A 23,007-nucleotide genomic window follows, 5' to 3' on the forward strand; every position below is an offset into this window, starting at 1 on the left:
GAAGTTTAATTAGGTTTACCTTAGTTTGAATCAATTAAATCAATCTGAAAGGAAATCTAACCTCATAACCTTTTTCTTCTGTTCCTATTCACAGGATGCAAAATAAACTAGATTACATATTTTTTGGGAGATGTGATCCAGCGCTCTGTATGGGAGAACATTTCAAATAGAATTTGTACAGAATCCTTGAATGTTAACTTCCACCACAAAGCAAATTAACTAAATAAATACAAAATGCCTAAATGATTTCATTCCAATGTACTGTACAGAACACTTGCCTCCAAACAAGACACATCAGGAAATTGGTAGCAATTTCAAAGATTCCCTATTTGCTCTCAACCCAGCACCCAGCTGCTAGCATGCAGCCTGCTGTGAGTGCAAAGGAGATAAACTAGTGTCACAAAGTTAATTGGATTACTTAAAACTGTTGGCCTGGCATTATCAGCTGGAAGGTCAAATCCATGATGGATATGGCCTTCGGACATCATTCCAGCATGGTTTGGAATGTGATACTAATGTAGTAATGTGCCTTTGATTCTCACTTCCATAAAATTGCATATTGTGTGTATTCAAACATGAATACATGTCATCCTTATTATTCAAATGTGCAATAGTAAGAGAAAGCCAAGTCCATAAATAAAAATAAATAAATAATAATAATAATAAAAAGATCAGACTGGCCTACTTTATCACCATACTGTAGATTGCATTTTAGATAAAGTTGGTGCTGCCACCTATTGTTCTTAAAGTATTTGCTGTACAGAAAAGCTCTAATATGATAATCAATTTAAACTCTAAGATAAATATCTTTATCATTTCTTTTCTCTGCTAGAATGTGTTGTGTGAGTGAAAAGAAGTGCCATATGAATTCCTCTTTTAATGCCTTTCGACTTCAAAGAGATCTTAAAGGAATGTTCCGGGTTCAGTACAAGTTAAGCTCAATAGACAGCATTTGTGGCATAATATTGATTACAACACATAATTATTTTGACTTCTCCCTCCTTTTCTTAAAAAAAGAAAGAAAGAAAGAAAGAAAACATCTGGATTACAGTGAGACACTTACAATGGAAGTGAATGGGGCCAAGTTCTGAACGTTATAACACTTTTTCAAAAGCCACAAGACATAAACAATATGCATGTAAACATGATTTTAGTGTGATAAAATTACTTACTAACCTTTTCTGTGTAAAGTTATAGTTAATTTTACGATGTAATGCCAACAAATCCTAAAATTACTGTAAAAATGACAATTTAATCATTTTTACGGCTCATATAATCCATGAGTTTTGACAGAAGAATGAATGTAAGTGCTTTTATAAAATGATAAGCTTCACATTTCTGTTTAAAACCTCCAAAAATTGGCCCCATTCACTTCCATTGTAAGTGCCATTAATGATAGGATAGTTGAGGCTAGACTGGAAAGTGGAGGGAGAAAGGGGGAAGAATTGTATTGTTACATGATGCAAGCCAAATTAAAACCTCCATTGATGTTAGCACAACAGCTCTTTATATCAGGAGCATGTGCACTATCCACTGTGTCACAGCTCTGACGTTTGCCTATTTAAAGATATGGTACATACACATATTCAAAAATCCTTAGGGACCCTGTAGTTAAGCTCAAAGCTGCTGCCATGGTAACCCACCATCTGAACAGCAGTGTCATTCAGAAAAAAAAGCAATCAACACTTCATACAGTCAGATTTAGTTAAAGTTTAATTGTGTCGCAGTTACCAGAAAAACATTCCTCTCTGGAAGATCACCCTTGTCTGGAGAGGTTAGCTTTGTAAGGACTTGTAATCCCTTCTCCTAGTGAGCATCCCCTGTCGCGCCTCCAGATTGTTAGGCTTCCCACTGTGCTCGTGTGGTACACTTCTGGTCGTATCTGACGTGTAGGATAACACTTTTGGGTGTGGGTGTGTGTTTATTATAACTGAAATCAGTTCTGATTATTTCTAAGTTTAAGTTTAAAATTTGCATAACTGTTTTTTTTTTTGTGTGTGTGTGTGTGTGTGTGTGTTTTTTGTTTTGTTTTTTACTTTATTTCTGCTTTTAGACACAATAATTTTTCCATAATATTTTTCTCCATAGGCAAATAGATTTTTAACAATAACTTATAAACCTTTCAATACATACCTACCATAAGCTCTAAGGAAGTTAATTGATTGCACATGTTTCGGTTGAAGCCATCAGTCTGTGTCATTTCAACTTCATTGTTTAGATATTGTACAACAGAATCTCCTGGTGAAGAACTACTGTACCCTAGCCATGATCCTGAAGAGAATTGCTCCACCAGTCAAACTGCACCAAAAGAGCTCTGCAGCGACAGCCCACTCCCATGATGCACTGCAAATGACGTAATCAAGTCGTCTCCCTACACTCTCTTACTACTTACTGTATGTATATGCATATATCTGAATGTTTTGCAATACAATTCAAATCCATTGCTTTCATGCTTAAAATCAACAACTTTAAATCAATAGTTTTATATTTCTTTTTATAGTTTTTAATTTGACTTTGTTATTTGCAATGCTTAATGAGATTGTAGTTCATTCCCTTATTGAAGATGTTAAGTACACACTCTTGTCCCTTTGTCTTTTTTTCTGATGATCAAATACTTTATTTGTTGCTTCAAATCAAAGTTTGTAATGTTGTGATTTACCCCGGAGCTGGTTGGTTTGGTTCATGGCTTAGAACTATTTATGAAAGATTTTATGAAATCCCTATAGAAAACAATGAATGGGAAAAATATCAAGACAGCTGAAAAAGTGGGTGGGCACGGTTGCACTCTAACAAAATAATTCATCACAAATATCGATTAGAACAGTCTGCTTTACCAGACTAATATTACACATAGTCAACAAAGAATTAATTTAATCCATTTATTGGCAAAATACACTTGTCCACAAATCTCAACTTACTAAATGTATCTTTAAAATCTTAAATCTTTTGGAATCTAAGGCTTTGCACAATTTGTCTTTCACCATATGAGTTCATCTTCGTTTTGGGCAATGCTTCAATTGATCAGTAGCCTAAACCTAATATTAAATAACCAATAACTTTTTAAGTGGAAAAGTATTACTATCAGTAAAAAAAATCTCTCTGTGTCATCAATATAGGGAAACAATTGAGAACACATCCTAACTTTGCACCAAATTCATGAATCAGATGGATGTAAAATGTATTGACCCTGTGAGATGCAGTACCCCCTGCTTTTTTGAGAGCCGCTAGTGATTACTTTGTAATTCGCCAATAGTTTTCGTTTCTACATTCATCTTCCCAGATAGTCCAAGATCTGCAAAATCAAAGTTGGTCTGTGGTCCTTTCTTCAGTTAATCAACTCCAGAGCTGGGCAGATTGTTCCCTTTGACCAGCCCTGCCTCCACACAGTGATTTCATGTCTTTCTGTGCCCCTGCTCTGTTTGTTTTCCCATCCCGACCTCAACAAGGATCTGTCTTCACTTCGCTTGCTGCGACTCCCTAACACCCACAGATCCAGCCATCTGACAGAGGTGAAGAGAGGGAGCCTGGGAAATATTGATGCCCAGACAAAGAGATGGAGAGAGAGAGAGAGAGAGAGAGTGAGAGAGAAAAGGTAGAAGAGGAGAGTGAGTGTGAGGTAGTGGAATGGAGGAAGGGGGGTCTTCCTGCAGACAGGCACTCCTCTAAGCAGCTTTTCCTCTGGAGACCGGGTTGTGTGAGGTCACAGAGGGATTACACTTTTGGCAAACAGGAGGGAGCTCTTCTCACTCAGGCTTTTGCAGCAGTCAAAGACTGCGACTCCCCCATGACTCGAACCCGGCTGTAATAAAGCCAAGACCGGCTTGAACCTACAAACAAAAAAAGCCAAAAGCCTATTGATTGCTTGCCGCCAACTTTCACACGCTTGTGTCGAAAGGTCGCCTCAGCATATACAGGCTCCAAGCGAGTCTAAGTAAAAAAATAAAAAAATAAATAAAACTCTTTTCATTTCAAAATAGTCATATCAACAGTTTGAACAGTTTATTAAAAAAAAAAAAAAATCTTAATCCCTGATCCTATACAATTATTCAAAAGGATTATACACTGTTCAAAATTTGATCAGATGCTTCTAGTTTACCTTCTCAGCTCACTGGCAGAAATAGATACAACCTTAAAATAAAATAAGATTGCTGTATTTGAGTGTCTATATGACTAAAGTAGCCAGTATCTGGCAGCAAGATACAGTGTGTGACCTCATCACCCTAGAGACCCACTTAATCAACTTTCCCTTTCCAGCAGAGGTCAAGTTGAGCAGAGGCTCTCGCTGGCCTCCAGCCCTGCTTTGATGTTAATTAAGATGCGATAGAACATGGAGAGGATTAATTAAAGCCAGAGCCAATCTAGAGGCATGCTGCAACATGGCGACTTTCTTCACGTGGATTTAAACCGCCTCGAAGGTGACATCCTCTGGACTCAGACACACATCAAAGCCGAGTCTGTCGTTCATCTTGATACGGTGACCTGGAGTTCATTAGCGTCTAAACACATGATCAGATGTTTGACATTACCTGCAGGGGTGTTGAACACTTGACAATATGCCTAAAATAGTAGCACATTCCACCACAGATTAGGGTTTTCAAACTGGGATCCAGGGACCCCCAGAGGGCCGTACAAGGGCAACTTGGGGTCCATGGAAAATTTGAAATAAAAAGATTTTACAAAATGTATTATTTTGTAGGGCAGTCAAATTTAATATCTTAAGTTAACTATGTTTTATTTATTATTTTTTAAAGCAGTAAAAAAAAAAAAAAAAAAAAAAAAAAAAAAGAAACTTTTGCTTAATTCTGCTTAATCTTGATTATTTGATTCTACTGGGTGATTCTCATGAAACATGAAGAAACAAATGCTACATTTTATTTTGCATATTAAAAATTATGTCTATTGTTATGGGTTTCAGATGTTTTAATTTTGAGACATTTTCATAACATTTTACCCCCATGAAAAAATCAAAAGAAACAAATACAAAATTTTATTTAGCATATTTAGCACAGATTTTTTACATTGTGACTTTATTTTCATGACAGTTACGCATATATTACCCCCCAATTTTTATTACCGTAATGCGGAAAAAGACAGTCATTATATTTACATTACTAGCTATCCTTAGGACATGTCCCAAGAAACTTTAAAATAGCAAATATCAAACCGCTTATTAAGAAGCCACAGCTTGATCCTATGGAACTGTCTAATTACAGACCGATTTCAAATCTCCTATTTATGTTGAAAATACTAGAAAAGGTAGTGTCCTCCCAGCTATGTTCATTTCTACAGAGAAATGGGATATATGAACAATTTCAGTCAGGATTTAGGCCCCATCACAGTACAGAGACTGCACTTATCAGAGTTACAAATGACTTGCTCTTATCATCTAATCGTGGCTGCATTTCAATTCTAGTGCTTTTAGATCTTAGTGCTGCCTTCGACACAATATATCATGACATTCTCTTGAATAGGCTGGAGAATTATGTTGGCATTAGTGGACTTGCATTAGCATGATTTAGGTCCTATTTATCAGAACGCTACCACTTTGTATGTGTAAAGGAAATGTCAAATCAAACAAAAGTTAAGTGTGGAGTGCCACAGGGATCAGTTTTAGGACCTCTATAAAATTATACATGCTGGGAGATATTATCAGGAATCATGGAATAAGTTTCCACTGTTATGCTGACGATACCCAACTTTATATTTCTTCTAAACCCAATGAAAATTCACAATTCTCCAAATTAGCAGAGTGTATCAATGAAATCAAAGATTGGATGGTCAGAAATGTCCTTCTACTCAGTTCTGACAAAACAGAGGTGCTAATTATTGGACCAAAAACCTCTAAAAAATAATTTGACTCTCGATGGATGTACCGTTACGTTGACTTCTTCTGCAAAGAACTTAGGTGTTATATACCAATCTGTCCTTTGAAAATCAAATTTCCAATGTTTGTAGAACAGCATTCTTCCACCTGAGAAATATTGCTAAATTACAATACATGCTCTTTATTGCCGAAGCCGATAAACTAATTAATGTGTTCATGACCTCAAGACATGATTATTGTAATGCATTACTGGGAGGATGTCCAACAAGTTCATTAAATAAACTTCAATTGGTTCAAAGTGCAGCTGCCAGAGTGCTGACTAGAACCAAGAAATATGATCATATTAGTCCAATTTTATCGTCGTTACATTGGCTACCTGTTAAATTTTGTATTCATTTTAAAATGTTAACTACATACAAAGCTTTGAAAGGTCTAGCTCCGCAGTACTTAAGTCACCTTCTGACACACTATATTCCATCACGTTCATTGCGAACACAAAATTCTGGCTTGTTAATAATTCCAAAAATATCAAAATCCACAAAAGGAGGTAGATCCTTTTCATATTTGGCTCCTAAACTATGGAATAGTCTCCCTAAAAGTGTTCGGGATGCAGACAAACTCACTCAGTTTAAGTCTAGACTAAAGACTCATCTATTTATCAAGGCATACACCTAATTTATCCATCAGCTCACAATTAAGCTGCTTTACTTAGGTCTGCCGGAACCAGAAACATCCATCATTCATATCCAAAAGTTACCAGAGCCTGCCAGATCCAGCTCCGTTCCTGCTTGGTGTCGGACTCCACTGCTACATGTCGCTGAGAGATGCTTGCTCACAGAGGTTCTAAATACAATTATTATTTAATTATTTATTGTCTATACACATTTTACAATCATATTTAATCAAACTACACAATGATCACTGTAAGACATTATAGATATTACAGTTTCATTTTTGTTAATGCATGATTTCCTGTAAAGCTGCTTTGAAACGATGTGTGTTGTGAAAAGCACTATACGAAAAAAAAAATCACACGACTTGAAAAAATATGTATCAGTTAAAGAGTAAAGTATTTATAATCGTATTCAGAATCATAGTAGTATTCCCTTGGTACTGTCTATCATAAAACAGAATCTTTTTTTTTTTTTACTGAAGTATAGAAAAAAGATTGTTGCGGTAACAAGAATGATCATTGAAAACAATAGGAATAGTAAAAGTAAAACATCCGGATGAATTTAAATAATGAAAATAGAGAGTAAAATGTGCTTAGGTGTGCTGAAAATAATGTTATGATTTTGCCTCAGTAAAATTACAATATTAATTTATTTATAAATTACAATTATTTAATTTTACAATAATATCATACTTGCTATTTTCTCACACAGTATGAATGGATATTTACATGAGCATATATGGCTTCCTTTATATTTTAAGAAGGGGATCCCTTACAAGGGGATCATTGTATTTCAGGGTCCTTGGCATCAAAAAACCCTGACACAGACCACCTCAGTACATCAACCATTTACAGTTAGCTATATGCAGACTTTTCCAGGTCACTCCACTGTACAATTTGAGATACCCATTTGTCAAAATGGACTCAAACCCTTAAATGAACCTCATGCCAGAGTGACTCATAAATAATTAATACAATCTCTGGCTGTAGTGGTTGTAGGGGAGGAAATCTATCCAGAGTGCTTGCCTCCACCGGTATTACAGAGCAAACCTGAGAGGGAGAGATCCCATCCAAGGTGCTCCATAGCTCCGGGGCTAACAGTGATGAATGGAGCCCTTAATGTCGGCAAACACTTTATCTCTGCTTCATCTGTTTTCATTAGGCAGGACCAACCTTTGGCTTGGATGGAGTGCTACAGCGCTCCCGGGACTGCTTAAGGCAAAGATAAGGTGGAGAGCACTTCTCTCTTTTAGGCAAAGTGTGCAGGAAACTTCTCCCATTTAAATTTCCAAGGCAGGGTGAGAGTCATGATCTTGCTGTAATCACAAATTCAAGAAGGATTTGGGACTGAAACATGTAAAGTCTGGATGCCAAATCTTAAAGGGTACCTGGGGATATTCAAATGTTGTATCCATACAGTATTTGTGCAACCTAGTCATTGTAGTGGAACTAAGTAGAGTATGTCTGCAAGACATGAGAAGTTCATTGCAACTTAGATTTACCCAGGGAAAAGGTGTTGAGAAAAGTGTTGGTCCTCCTCCTTATATCCTTATACCTTATATTAGATGTTATAAATAGCCTAGTTATGTTATCTGCCATACAAAAATAATGCTAAATCTTTGTACATAATATAAATGTAATGCCAACTGTATAGTCGTTTTGCAAGAGAATGAGCAGGCCCACACAGAATCTGCTCATGCAGAGCTCAGCAGAAATCTCAGAATTGGAATGCCGATCTTTTATCAAATTTAACACAAGCCGAGCACCTTTTGTATTTTATAAAATATTTTGGCTAATTTGATTATGCTTTCAGATAACAATATAAATACTCTCAGCTCTGTTTAACATACAGTATTTTTACATGTTTCCTGCAGAATTCCACAGATTCTACAGAAGAATAGATGCTCAGAAACGGAAGAATTTACTTGTTGGGTAAAATGTCTGTGGAGGAGGAGGTGTGGCCGAGTGCCGTGCTGTGGAGAGTGAAACAGGGGAGATGAGTCGTGAATGATTTCCACCTGTGCTTAACAACTGTCTTGTGTTTCAGTGAGGAATGATTGGGGCTTTTAAGGAGACAGGGGCAGTAGAGAGAGAGAGCCCAGCTGAGAAGCTACATGTGTGTTGCCCGCTGCCGTTTATATTTATGTTGAAGCTATACTGTTGCGCTTGAAGCGAACATGATTTTGTGTCAAATAAAAGGACATTTTTGTGTTGGAATTGCCGTCTCCCACTTCCTCATTCCCTGAACCTCAGGATATTCATTATACTGGTGTCAAAACCCAGAATTGAGGGAGATACGTCGTCATGGAGTCCTCGCCATTGGCAGACATCATCAAGACCCTCGCTGGCATCCACTAGACTCAACACCAGGCCCTCCTGGAGCTTCGAGTGCAACAGGAGCAACATTTTGAGGCGTTACTGCAAACCCAGGTGGAGGACCAGCGAGTGGGTGTTCTAGGCCTTGCTGCAGCATGGTACTCCCATCAGCGACACAGGCCGCGGGACCCCCACCTTATAACACCTTGGCCAAGATGGGTCCCCAGGACGTCCCCGAAGCCTTCATTGAGCTGTTCGAGCTGGCCGCTTCGGGTCGGGCTGGCCCCAGATGCAGTGTGCCGTCCACCTTTGTCGGGGGAGGCTAAGCTCACTGCCCAACAACTGCCAGTGTCTAACCTGCTGGAGTACCTGGATCTAAAGCGGGCCATCCTATAGTGGGTCGGCCATATCCCGAGCAACATCGTCAGCGCATCTGGGCGCTGACCTACGGGGAATTCGGCCGCCAATTCGCTTTGACCAAGCAGCTCCGGGATGCTTGCCAGAGGTGGTTGCTAACAGAGGACCGCGACATAGGGGGAATTATTAACTTGGTAGTGCTGGAACAGTTCATCAACCGGCTGCCCAAAAGGACCGCGGAGTGGGTCCGATGACACCACCCGACGTCGCTGTAGGATGCAGTCCACCTGGCCGAGGACCACTTGACGGCATATCCGGGAGATGGCCAAGCCTTTTCTCTCTCTTCTCCTGCTGTCTCTCCCCTCCCCTACCTCGCCCTGTTCCCATCCCTGCTCCCCGGAGACGGGGGTTTATTCCCCCAAACCCTGCTCAGCAGGCCTTGGGGGTTCCAGGCACCTCTACCTCACCTTCTGTGTCTCCTTCTCTTTCCCGCCATGTTGGAGAATCTGTATGCTGGTCCTGCGGGGAGCTGGGCCACTTCCAGGACCAATGTTCGCCGATGGATGTGGCCGTGTCGGTCCGGGTCCCCGATGCACCGCATACCGCCCCCCGACTGAGCAGGGACATACCAGATACCTGTGAGTATTCAAGGGAGTACATACAGAGCCTTGGTGGATTCAGGTTGTAATCAAACCTCGATTATAAATAAATTAATCATATAAATGTAATATCTACAGCATTCTGGGCCAGAACTAGCACTGCTGAAAAGCCCAGATGCTATCACGCCAGGCGTGATGTAGATAAACAGAAGAGACATGAGTAGGGTTGACCAAGTACAGTTAGAACACTTTTTGCTGTGCTGCACATACACAACTGACCAGTTAACATGCCATTTTCCACATATGCCCTTATCTGTCTACCAACAAAATAAATGTAAAAAACAAATATACATAGTTCCTATTTTCAACAATTAGTGTATGAAGACAAGGACCGCATGTGCTAGAGCTGTTGTAACACTATTCCGGGAGAGTTGTAACTGTCATTTGTAATTAGCTAAATATGGCATTAGGCCTAACTTAAGTGAAATATACAAACACATTTTATACGCTTGTGTTTGTTTTCAAATATTTGTAATGCTTGCATATGTAACAATTCTAACATTCTATCATCTGGAAATTCCTAACTCTGATACAAGGCATTCTGTAATATGAACACTCAAACAAATCATTTTTGGGCTACATCTACTTAAAATCATTTCCACTGCATAATCATCGATCGATCAACCCATCCATATACATACATAAAACAATATCTGTGTGTCTGGCTTACTACCAATGATTATTTATTTATTTGTATTAACTACTTATCTGAGCTTTCTGACTGAACTTTAGAATTTACTCTAGAATTTATTAAATGCATTTTTTCGCAGATAAATCAATTACATCAGGGAAAGTTTTCTTTCATGGTCAGTTAGGAATAATGATTTATTCACAGTGAAAGAGAAGTAAGAAAATGAAAAAAATGTACCCCCCAAACAGGTGTTCTCTAATAATTTCTTATCAATGTGGTCTATGTTCTTCAAATTTCCCACACAGAGAGAGGATGCTAATGTGAATATGTAAACTGATAATGAGTTCAAACTTGCATGGGAAGGGAAATATCCAGTGTTACAACTGTATTCAGTTTACCCTCAAAAAAGAGGGAGACAATTGGAGGTGATGTAGAAGCAAGAAAGAAGAGAACAATAAAGTATATGAGTGAGAAATAAATCTGTTTTCTGCTTTGCACAACTGTAAGGACGACCAGCAAAAGTAATGTGTCCATGCAACCCTGTTACTGTTTGCAACCCTGTTACACTGCGTTCAACCCTGTTATCAAATCTAAAAAGATGTTTTCAGCTGAGGCATTGTATTGTATTGCAATTTTAATAATTAAATGATTACATACAAAATGTATTTGAATAACTGCAATTAAATACTGAAAATGGGGAAAAAAAAAATTATAATGACAGACAGGTTATGCATCAAAAGTTGCTTTATAAAAACTTTAATCAGACATAAAGTGAGGATTTCATGTAAGAATGACTTCTTTACTCTATCATGATAATGAATTGAATTAAAAAAAGTTTTTTTAATTATACCTTTTCAGGTTCAACAATATCAGTAACAGGGTTGTGTCAAAGCCAGCACATAACAGCTAAAAATCTCATAAAAAATGTAAATAAGTCACATTTGGAAGAGTATTGACACCTAAATTGTCCTCCATTCTGGAATGTCCAAGAAAATTTAAACGGGACATTTGTGTTTTAGAAAGCTATTAAGAAACACCATGTTCTACTTAGGCCCCCAAAAGGCTAGGACCAATAGTGGTTTAAAACGTATTCCTTTTTACACCCAATACCTGATAGGGGAGGTAGTGTGGACAAACAAAGGGATACATATCTCTCTCAAGCCCAAGACTGTGGTTACAAGAGGACTGAAACCAAAAAGTCCTATACACCATCTTCATTACATCAAACCCCAGCTTACCTGGTTGAGCCACTTAACCATTGAGCTGCTGTCATTTCGTGAATCCTTATATATTCTTGACATTATAACTGAGCTTTTTTCCCTAAAGGAAACCAAATAGAGGTTATGAAATTCGAGGACATCAAAGTTGAACATGCTTTTGATAAAATGGACAACAAGGCAGTTAAGGTAATATGTGATGTAAGCTTTACTTTCAAATCCTGTTACATTTAGAACTGGCAATTTGAACATAAAGAAATGCAAAACCAGGAAAACCAAAATACAAAACAAAATAAAAAGTACAAATGATCTAATTACCAGTTATTGTCACAAACAACCCTGTACAGCCTTAAGAATGAAGTAATAAAAAAAGCTTTGTACAGCACATAAGTTTACTGGGTGCAAAATAAGAAAGAAACAAAATTATACTTGAGCCTTATTTGTTGTAGAGTACAGCAAGAGATAAACAAAAACAGATTGTGCAGAATAACTCGCAAAGCTAAATGCAAAACGAGCCGGTCTCTTTTTTTTTTTCTGACCAAAAAAATTTAAGTGCTACAAACTAGAGATCAAGAGCAATTTCATGCATCTTTTGAAGTGCTAAAAAGGTGGTCAGTCTTGTGCGAGGCATAATGACGCTAAAACAAAAATCACTGCTCTCTGCAATTAGGCAAACAGAATGCAGAATATTAGGTATTTTATAAATACTGGTATTGGAACAGAGAGCCATCCCTGTTGCACTCCTCTTGCCCACACAACTGAGCATTAAAGAGCAGCAGCCATGTTCTTTTTCATGATTACATGGTGTTCCAAGGCAGACAGACAGTAGGATGTTGCCTAATAGACATTCCATTTGAATTCATTCTATCAAAATGGGTCCTGAGAATCAGTTTCACTCTATCTCAGGCTCTCGGGCCACTCCTTTCCACCAAGTGGCACTAGAGCGTAAAAGATAATGGGTTGAGCAGGAGCTTTATTAACAAGCAAACAAGCTCCACTTAAAATACAACATACCACTAGACCGCATGCTGGGCATTCACATGAAGAATATGAAATGATATGGTGACAGCACAAAATATAAGTAAATAACTATAAAACAAGGATAAATGTCTACCATCTTTTAATGGCTATAAACTGGCCTTAAATACGTATATTTTCATCCAAATCCTCTCAGTGGGCAAGTTAGAGGAAAATAAACTTAACTGGAAGTGAAGAATTATTTCTTTACGGTTCAAGGTTGATATATAAAAGTAATGCTGCTACTGCTTTTCTCTTGATAAGTCTAAGGTCAGCTGCATCGGGAAACCTTTTGTCCCCTGATGTGGTTTATATCTTAACAGGCAGTGATTTGAGGCGCTATCCTTGTATGAATGAGGGCGGAAGAGCACTGTACATCTGTGATGGACAACATTCAATTTATTGATCAGATCTTTTGGATGGAGGAAAAGGGCAATAGCTAAGTTCAAACGCATCTATCGTCAATGAATAAAACGTCTTTTAACACCTGGTAGAGACTAAACCATTGCAATTGCACTTTTTTTTATTGCAAATAGACAGGTGTATATAGACCGCTATATTAATCATTCCATATTTGGCCATTTTTAGATAATGGGCAACAGCTGATTGGTGCTCGGTCACTAAAGTAGGCCAACTAAATAGTCCTCTTTTTGCACAAATTTAAAAAGTGTACTACTATTCTAAATTCTTGAAATAAACCAAGCAAAAGTGCATATCAAATCCATCCGTTCATCCCAATTTTACGATTGATATGTTTTGAAATGGAATTAAAGATTCCAGGGATGGATTTTTTGCCAACATTCTATGAATGTTTTAAAATTACAGAGTGTTGAATATAACTGTGTTCTGATACTTCTGATGTTTAGAAACGTGCAACTTTTACAGCACTGTGCAAAACTGCTGTTAAAAATGTGTGTGTGTGTGGGGGGGGGATTTTGACCTCAGCTGACTGTATTACACAAGCAATAATATTTTATATCTATCTTAACAGAGCAGTCAAGCACTGCTGTTTGGCAAATACAAATTCGAATTTCCAACCATTGTGGCAGACAATGAAAAAAATAAAATAATTAAATTACATTGAGGCTGTCTGACATGATGGTTGAACTAAATGGCCTCAAGAACATTTTCTATTGAGTCTAAGTGCTTTTCTTGAAACATTTCAACATTTTAAGTGCAATTAAAACTCGAAACATGGAGAGGGGAACAGAATTATGGTACCATGTTTGCCAGCTTAAGGAAAGCCATGCTTCCACAAATCCAACTCAAAATAATGGCTGCCTCCACATTGCACTTGAGAGCCATCTTCCAATGGGGTTCTCATAATAGCTTGTTAGTACAGGATATATATATATATATATATTATACAGTGGTGTGAAAAAGTGTTTGCCCCCTTCCTGATTTCTTATTTTTTTGCATGTTTGTCACACTTAAATGTTTCAGATCATCAAACAAGTTTAAATATTAGTCAAAGATAACACAAGTAAATGCAAAATGCAGTTTTTAAATGAAGGTTGTTATTATTAAGGGAAAACAAAATCCAAACCTACATGGCCCTGTGTGAAAAAGTGATTGCCACCTAAACCTAATAACTGGTTGGGCCACCCTTAGCAGCAACAACTGCAATCAAGTGTTTGCGATAACTTGCAATGAGTCTTTTACAGTGCTGTGGAGGAATTTTGGCCCACTCATCTTTGCAGAATTGTTGTAATTCAGCCACATTGGAGGGTTTTCGAGCATGAACTGCCTTTTTAAGGTCATGCCACAGCATCTCAATAGGATTCAGGTCAGGACTTTGACTAGGCCACTCCAAAGTCTTCATTTTGTTTTATTTCAGCCATTCAGAGGTGGACTTGCTGGTGTGTTTTGGATCATTGTCCTGCTGCAGAACCCAAGTTCGCTTCAGCTTGAGGTCATGAACAGATGGCCGGACATTCTCCTTCAGGATTTTTTGGTAGACAGCAGAATTCATGGTTCCATTTATCACAGCAAGTCTTCCAGGTCCTGAAGCAGCAAAACAGCCCCAGACCATCACACTACCACCACCACCATATTTTACTGTTGGTATGATGTTCTTTTTCTGAAATGTGGTGTTACTTTTACGCCAGATGTAATGGGACACACACCTTCCAAAAAGTTCAACTTTTGTCTCGTCAGTCCACAGAGTATTTTCCCAAAAGTCTTGGGGATCATCAAGATGTTTTCTGGCAAAAATGAGACGAGCCTTAATGTTCTTTTTGCTCAGCAGTGGTTTTTGTCTTGGAACTCTGCCATGCAGGCCATTTTTGCCCAGTCTCTTTCTTATGGTGGAGTCATGAACACTGACCTTAACTGAGGCAAGTGAGGCCTGCAGTTCTTTGGATGTTGTTGTGGGGTCTTTTGTGACCTCTTGGATGAGTCATCGCTGCGCTCTTGGGGTAATTTTGGTCGGCCGGCCACTCCTGGGAAGGTTCACCACTGTTCCATGTTTTTGCCATTTGTGGATAATGGCTCTCACTGTGGTTCTCTGGAGTCCCAAAGCTTTAGAAATGGCTTTATAACCTTTTCCAGACTGATAGATCTCAATTACTTTCTTTCTCATTTGTTCCTGAATTTCTTTGGATCTCGGCATGATGTCTAGCTTTTGAAGATCTTTTGGTCTACTTCATGTTGTCAGGCAGGTCCTATTTAAGTGATTTCTTGATTGAGAACAGGTGTGGCAGTAATCAGGCCTGGGTGTGGCTAGAGAAATTGAACTCAGGTGTGATAAACCACAGTTAAGTTATGTTTTAACAGGTGGGGCAAACACTTTTTCACACAGGGCCATGCAGGTTTGGATTTTGTTTTCCCTTAATAATAACAACCTTCATTTAAAAACTGCATTTTGCATTTACTTGTGTTATCTTTAACTAATATTTAAACTTGTTTGATGATCTGAAACATTTAAGTGTGACAAACCTGCAAAAAAATAAGAAATCAGGAAGGGGGCAAACACTTTTTCACACCACTGTATCTACACACACTGGCGGCCAAAAGTTTGGAATAATGTACAGATTTTGCTGTTTCGGAAGGAAATTGGTACTTTAATTCACCAAAATGGCATTCAACTGATCACAAAATATAGTCAGGACATTACTGATGTAAAAAACAGCACCATCACTGTTTGACAAAAGAAATTTTTGATCAAATCCAGAAAGGCCCCATTTCCAGCAGCCATCACTTCAACACCTTATCCTTGAGTAATCATGCTAAATTGCTAATTTGGTACTACAAAATCACTTGCCATTTTATCAAACACAGCTGAAAGCTATTTGGTTCATTAAATGAAGCTTAACATTGTCTTTGTGTTTGTTTTTGAACTGCCACAGTATGCAATAGACTGGCATGTCTTAAGGTCACTATTAGGTCAAAAATGGCAAAAAAGAAACAACTATGTCTAGAAACTCGTCAGTCAGTCATTGTTTTGAGGAATGAAGGCTATACAATGCTTGAAATTGCCAAAAGATTTCATACAAAGATTTCATTGTCTTCAAAGACAAAGGACAACTGGCTCTAACAAGGACAGAAAGAGATGTGGAAGGCCAGATGTACAACTAAACAAGAGGATAAGTACATCAGAGTCTCTAGTTTGAGAAATAGATGCCTCACATGTCCTCAGCTGACAGCTTCATTAAATTCTACCCGCTCAACACCAGTTTCATGTACAACATTAAAGAGAAGACTCAGGGGTGCAGGTCTTATGGGAAGAATTGCAAAGAAAAAGCCACTTTTGAAACATAAAAACAAAAAGGAAAGGGTAGAGTGGGCAAAGAAACACAGACATTGTTGAACAACAGATAATTGGAAAAGAGTGTTATGGATCTTAACCCCATTGAGCTTTTGTGGGATCAGCTAGACTGTAAGGTGCGTGAGAAGTGCCCGACAAGACAGCCACATCTATGGCAAGTGCTACAGGAAGCGTGGGGTGAAATGTATCTGGATAAACTGACAGCTAGAATGCCAAGGATCTGCAAAGCTGTCATTGCTGCACATGGAGGATTTTTTGATGAGAACTCTAAGTGGTTTAAGAAGTTCTGAAAATGTTTTTCAAATTGTAATAGTCATTTTCACGTTATCAATGTCCTGACTATACATTGTGATCAGCTGAATGCCACTTTGGTGAATAAAATGGTGAATTTCTTTCCATAAGAGCAAAATCTGTACATTATTCCAAACGTTTGGACGCCAGTGTATGTATATATATATATATATATATATATATATATATATATATATAGGGTTGGGAGGGTTACTTTTGAAATGTATTCCACTACAGATTACAAAATACATGCTGTAAACTGTAATTTGTAACGTATTCCGTTAGATTACTCAAGGTCAGTAATGCATTCTAAATACTTTGGATTACTTATTCAGCACTGGTAGATTTTTTTCACTTGTTTTGACTATAAAAACTCTGCCAGTACAGTAAGACAAAATGCACATGTTAAAAATACATTCTCTGAAAAACATAAATATCTAATGCAGTGTTGTTTCTAAAACAAGATCAATCAAATTGTTCTTGTTTTAAGGATTTTTAGATATTTTTACAGGAAAACAATACAAAAACTATTATCAAGAATAACATTTTTGCCCTAATATTAAAGGTCTTACTAGAAAAAAAAGAAATTATGATCCAACAAGAATTTTCTTGATAAAAAATATGACTGTGCAAGTAAAATGGATAGAAATAGCATTTTAGCTTAGCATAAAGCTGACAATTTACACAAGGTTTATTTCTATTTCTTCTGCTCCAAACTTACTTCAAACTTACTTCTCTTGTCTGCTCGTATGAATGTAACATATCATAAGAAAGTGTTTCACCGCTGTTCAAATGCACTTTGGATCGCATCATTTATATGTATAAATGTTTTCCATCTGAAAGGACTAAATATTAAATGAAACAAATGACAATAAAATGCAAAGTAATCTCTTCAGTAATCAATACTTTTTGAATGTAACTGTATTCTAATTACCAAAGATTTAAATTGTAACTGTAGTGGAATACAGTTACTTATATTTTGTATTTTAAATACGTAATCCTGTTACATGTATTCTGTTACTCCCCAACCCTGTGTGTTATTTATATATATATATATATATATATATTTGTATTTTACATTTCAAAGGCTCTTTAAAAAACAAACAAACAAACAAACTAACAAAAAATTAGAAGGACAAAAATATTAAGACACAGAAGGCCACCGGGATACCATTGTTTTTCCAAGTTCTCACTTACCACAGTCCAGCTACCTCTGTATCACTTGAACATTAACCAACAAAACGTACATTCATTCAAGTCATTTTGGAACAGTTCTTTTTACACACAAAATTACAAAAAAGCTCCAAAAAGCACCATTGAATCGGCCTTTGTGACAGAATAAAATGGGTTTTCCCCAGAAAAACCTGTCACCGCATACATCTTGTTAAACGTACAGGTGCGCATTACATACGATAGCTATGCACAAGGCGCTTGACTGGTCACTCATCTTTTCTCATGCCTACGGCCAGCCCACCTCGTTCAGCTATGGCACAATCTGTACTGACCAACAGTACGGTGAGGATGGTGACGGTATTGAGGCAGCATCAAGGGCTGACAACCACTGCTCTTGTGGTAATGATTGCTTTTGCCAATAGCATGCCCCAAATGGCTTGTATTAAGAAATGCCATCAGCTGTGCCTCGTAGATCTCGTAAAGGGCCTTATGCTTGTTGCTGAGGCAAGATTAGAGTTCTGCCAGTGGTCTCACCATTCAACAAAACCAGTCAGTGCCAACATGAGTGGCGAAGGAGAGAAAAAAAAAGATTACAAAACTATGTACAGTTTGATAAATTAACAAGTGCGTGGTCTGAGGCTTTGCTTTGGAAACAATACTTGAGAGATAGCAATCTGTTTCATTGGTTTTTGTCATGCCATACTTTATATACCCCAAAGATATACTGATACTGATCCCCTAAATGACTTCAAAAAACCATTGTAACACATAGTGAACATGCTGTTGGATTCCTGGCAAAAGACAAAATGCACACACAAAAAAAGAAGCTTAGAGCTTGCAAGCTCATATGTTCTTCGTTTCCTTTTTCCCATTAAAATGAATACAAGACCCGTATAGATAAAGCACTATTATCAGATTCCGGGTCATTCACCATTTGCTGAGGAAAACAAATAATTGTTACAAGACCTCTTAAAAAAGAGCATTAATTGGACTGATAGAACAGAAAACAAACTTATTCCCCTGATAAATGGATCTTTTACTATCATTTCTACTTTTTAGGGTAGCATTCCAGCCTGCCTATGGAACAGTTATTAAAGAAATAGTTCACCCGAAAATGAAAATTCTTTCATCATTCACTTGCTCTCATGTTGTTTCAACTTCAAATGACTTTCTCCTGTGAAAATATGCAATGAAAATGAATGAGGCTAGCATTCAACCAAACGTTTCCTTTTGTGTTCCACGAAAGAAAGAAAGTCATACTAGATTGGAACAGTATGAGGGTGAGTACATGATAATAGAATTTTAATTTTTGGGTGACCTATCCTTTGAAAGAGACTGGTCAAATGGTCTTCGCTCTCTCTGTCAGTCCCAGGTACGCGAGGAAGGAGTGTTTGAGTGACGTAGAAGAGGGCGGGGACTGCGAGGGCGAGTTGGACCAGGCTCTGGAGAAGGGAGGAGAGGAGTTTGAGGGAGAGGGGCTGTGGAATGTGAAGCGTCGGGCGGTAAAGAGCGTGGTGAGGGGGAGGAGGTGAGCCAGGTCACAGTTTCTGTACGGTTCCAAGTAGTGAGCCGCCAGTGTGGAGAACGTGCCGTTGGCTGAGAGGTAGCGTGGCCTTGGTGTGCCATCTCGCTGCTTGCTGGTGATGGAGAGGGCGACAGACTGCAAGGCTTGAGAGGCAGACAGGCTCATCAGAGGACTGGTGCTGCCGCTGTCCCCGCTCCCACTGCTGCCTTCACCACTCTCCAAAATGCCTGGGCATGGAGTACCCGGCTGCGCCTCACCTTCCTCGGCAATCCCCTCCCCACCTTGGTGCTTTTTCATGTGGCGGCTGTAGACGAACGGGTGGGTGGTCGTGAACGGGCACTGTGCGCAACCGAAGGTCTGTCTCGGTGCATGTTTGAGCCGCTTGTGGAGGTTGAGATTGTCCTTGCGTTTGCAGCTGTAGCTGCAGCGGTCGCAGTGGAAAGGCCGCTCGCCGGTGTGCACACGCACGTGCTCGATGAGCTTGTTGGCGGTTTTGGAGAGGTAGCCACACTGCTCGCACTTGTAGTGGTTGCCCAGGCGATGGGCGCGCGTGTGCCTTTCCAGCTCTGCCTGATTGGCCCACACGGCTTGGCAGATACGGCAGCGGTACTCCATCTTGTAGTGCGTCTTGAGGTGGCCCTCCATAGCGGCTGGCCTGTTGGTGGAGTAGATGCAGAGAGGGCACCTGGTCAAAGAGACAGGAGGAGCAGGGTGTAGGACACAGAGGTGGGAGACCTTTAATAATGCACCTTCCGAACACGAAAACACACTCTGTTCTCTCTTTTTTTTTTTTATGAAATGGAGAACACACAGAATGGACAAAGGGAAGGGATGAAGTGTGTCTTACCCTCTCTCCTGTGTATAAAGGCTATGGTCTGTATGTATATGTGAGAGGGCGTGTGAGAGAGTGTGTGTTCGTGTATGGCTGTGTGGTTGCGAACAGGTTGGAACGGGAATCAGATGAAGGTAAATGAATAAATGAGTGGCACTTACATTTAAATAGCACCTTTCATCTGCTCAGGGCCCCAAAGCGCTTCACAAACCCTGCAGAACAGAATGACCTCAGAAAGCACACTGTGAAGGGCGTCTCTCTACCTCAACACTGAACTAGAGCGCTGTGACACTCTCTCACCCTGACTAAAACAGCAGCTAACTCTTTCTCACCAAAGACTCACATCTATTTACAGTGGTCAGTACTTGGATTGTAGTTTTCCTCTGTGTGCTCTTACGGTTTGAATCTTTATTGTGCAACGACTCTGGAGTTTGTCAATGCATTTTGTATGCACTAAGATCAGCTGTATGGTGCATTATCTTGAGGTCAAAATTAACAAAACAATGTCACACAGTCCGGCAGGACAATGTATAATTTCAAAAAAAGTAAACTCTTAGAATGTGTGCCAGCAGGAACTATGACATACCACAATATAAACCACTGCTACATCCCAATTACAAACCAGCCTGGTAATAGCTGGCTCAAGGCTGTACCATTCTAGAACTATCTTTGGATGAATATTACTCTGAAAAGGGATGAAAAATAGTGAAGGAATTGTTGGTTAAAAAAAAAAAAAAAAAAAAAGTTCTTGTGATCAAAAGCAAACCATTTGATCTAAAAAACATAGAAGTCATGTTGTGGACAGTCCCAAATGAAGGCCAAATCCAAAATAAGATCTATTTAAATCTCAACTGTTAAATATCCCAAAATGAGAGAGTATATTTCTTCTAAGGAAAACAAAAAAACGTGTCTCCTCTAGTTAGAGTTTCAGAAGAGATCTCAACAATGTCACAAACTGTGCTCAGATTTTCCAAGAGAGCAAAGTCTGCAATCAATAGTTACATTTCAATTTGGAATATTTTGGACATACATTTCTCATCACATTTGTTTAAAACCAAATTATCTGAGCTATGATATACACATCCACTTTATAGCTGTATACTCTCACGGTATGTCTCATTTGTGTATTTTTATTTCTCCTGAGCAATTTTAAGAGAAAAATGTGAGGTTGATAGTTAAAACATAACTGAGAGCTCCATTAAGTCTCCTGAGACACGAAGGAGCAATCCCTGAGGGATAACATTTTAATCAATAACAATTTTTATCTGTTTCAAGATGAGACAGAATGAATCTCTAGAGCCCAAATATCTAAGACAAGGACACTTAGGTAATCAGGTATTTCAAAATAAAAATATACAGCCCAGTATCAAACTACGACACCTTCTATGGTATATTCATGAGCAGACATTAGTCCAGCCAATTGTAACCCTGCTGTGGGAGAAAGATTCCACGGAAAAACATGCCATCATTTGTAAGAAGTCTGCTGCTATACATATACTGTTAAAGGAATAGTTCACTCAAAAATAATAATAATTTCTTATAATTTACCCTTATGTCATCTCAAACTGGCTGACCGCACACTCTGCAGAACACAAAGATATTTTATGTATGTTTGACATCTGTTTGTCATACAATGCAAGTAAACAGTGACAACATTTTCAAGCCCCAAAAAGGATATAAAGGCAGCATTGAAGTACTCCATAAGACAATCCATGTTTTCTGAAGCGATCCAATCGATTGTGGGTGAGAACAGACCAAAATGTAACTTCTTCTTCATTATACATCTTGCCATTGCAGTCTCTAGGCACGATCATGATTTCAAGCCCGAATACACTTCCTAGTGCTTGACATAAGCACAGAGAACTATATGGCACTAGGAAGTGTAATCATGGATCGCTTCAGAAGACAGTGATTAAACCACTGGAGTCGTATGGATTACTTTTATGATGCCTTTATGTCCTTTTTGAAGCTTGACATTTGGTCACCATTCACTTACATTGCATGACAATCAGACAAAATATCTCCATTAAAATATCTTCCTTTGTGTTCCGCAGATGAAAGAAAGTCATACAAGTTAGAGGCAGCATAAGGGTGAGTAAATGATGAGAGAATTACCATTTTGCTCACTATTGCTTTAAATTAAAGCTGACCGCACACTCTAAAACCCCAGAGTCATTGAACTTTTACACATCCAAAAAGTACAGTCAAAACATCAATTGTTCCAGATACTGACCAATATATACTTTCTGAACACTGTGCACAGTGAATTTTTGGTAGAATCCTGAGCCATTTTTATTTAACTGCTTTGCTTGCCTCTTTTATATGACAGCTAACAAATAAATGAGAATCATAAATCAAATACTGACTTTTCCCATCTGATACATTGTTAAATAAAAGGCAGAAAGTTGATATGCATGCCTTTATTCGAAGTCATTATTATCTTAAACCCACCATGTTTTAAGGTGGTATGACGTTTTAAACTTTTAAGGCCAAATTTGAAATAGAAAATACCCAAATGACACTTCTTATCTTGCCTGTATTCTAAATACCAAATAAGACACAGCCCTCACCTACTTAAAAAAGAATCAGTTTAGACCCATTGTAAATAAGTCTGTCCCTCCAAATTAGAGAAATACTGCGATTTAGTTTCCCTTTCACCCTCTGCCTGTAGCTTGTTGTGGCTAAGCGCTCTAATGAGTAATAACTACAAGCTTTTAAATAACTAC

The 23,007-nt window shown here is 38.4% G+C and overlaps 1 protein-coding gene across 11 annotated transcripts in view; it reads right to left on the bottom strand.

The window, feature by feature from the left end:
- The window catches only part of LOC127444830 (zinc finger protein 827-like), a 362,567-nt gene that overhangs the window by 231,102 nt on the left and 108,458 nt on the right, over positions 1–23,007 (bottom strand). For 3 of the 11 annotated variants that reach the window (XM_051704382.1, XM_051704380.1, XM_051704379.1), the window contains exon 13: positions 15,703–20,134. In XM_051704382.1, coding sequence (XP_051560342.1) covers positions 19,264–20,134 — 871 coding nt within the window. In that variant the 3' untranslated portion in view covers positions 15,703–19,263. Of the gene's footprint in view, positions 1–2,669; positions 3,828–15,702; positions 20,135–20,442; positions 20,494–23,007 lie in introns of those variants that run through there. The other 8 variants (XM_051704387.1, XM_051704386.1, XM_051704389.1 and 5 more) reach the window with 8 other exon arrangements.

Source organism: Myxocyprinus asiaticus, chromosome 8, assembly GCF_019703515.2.
Source record: "Myxocyprinus asiaticus isolate MX2 ecotype Aquarium Trade chromosome 8, UBuf_Myxa_2, whole genome shotgun sequence".
NCBI lineage: Eukaryota > Metazoa > Chordata > Actinopteri > Cypriniformes > Catostomidae > Myxocyprinus > Myxocyprinus asiaticus.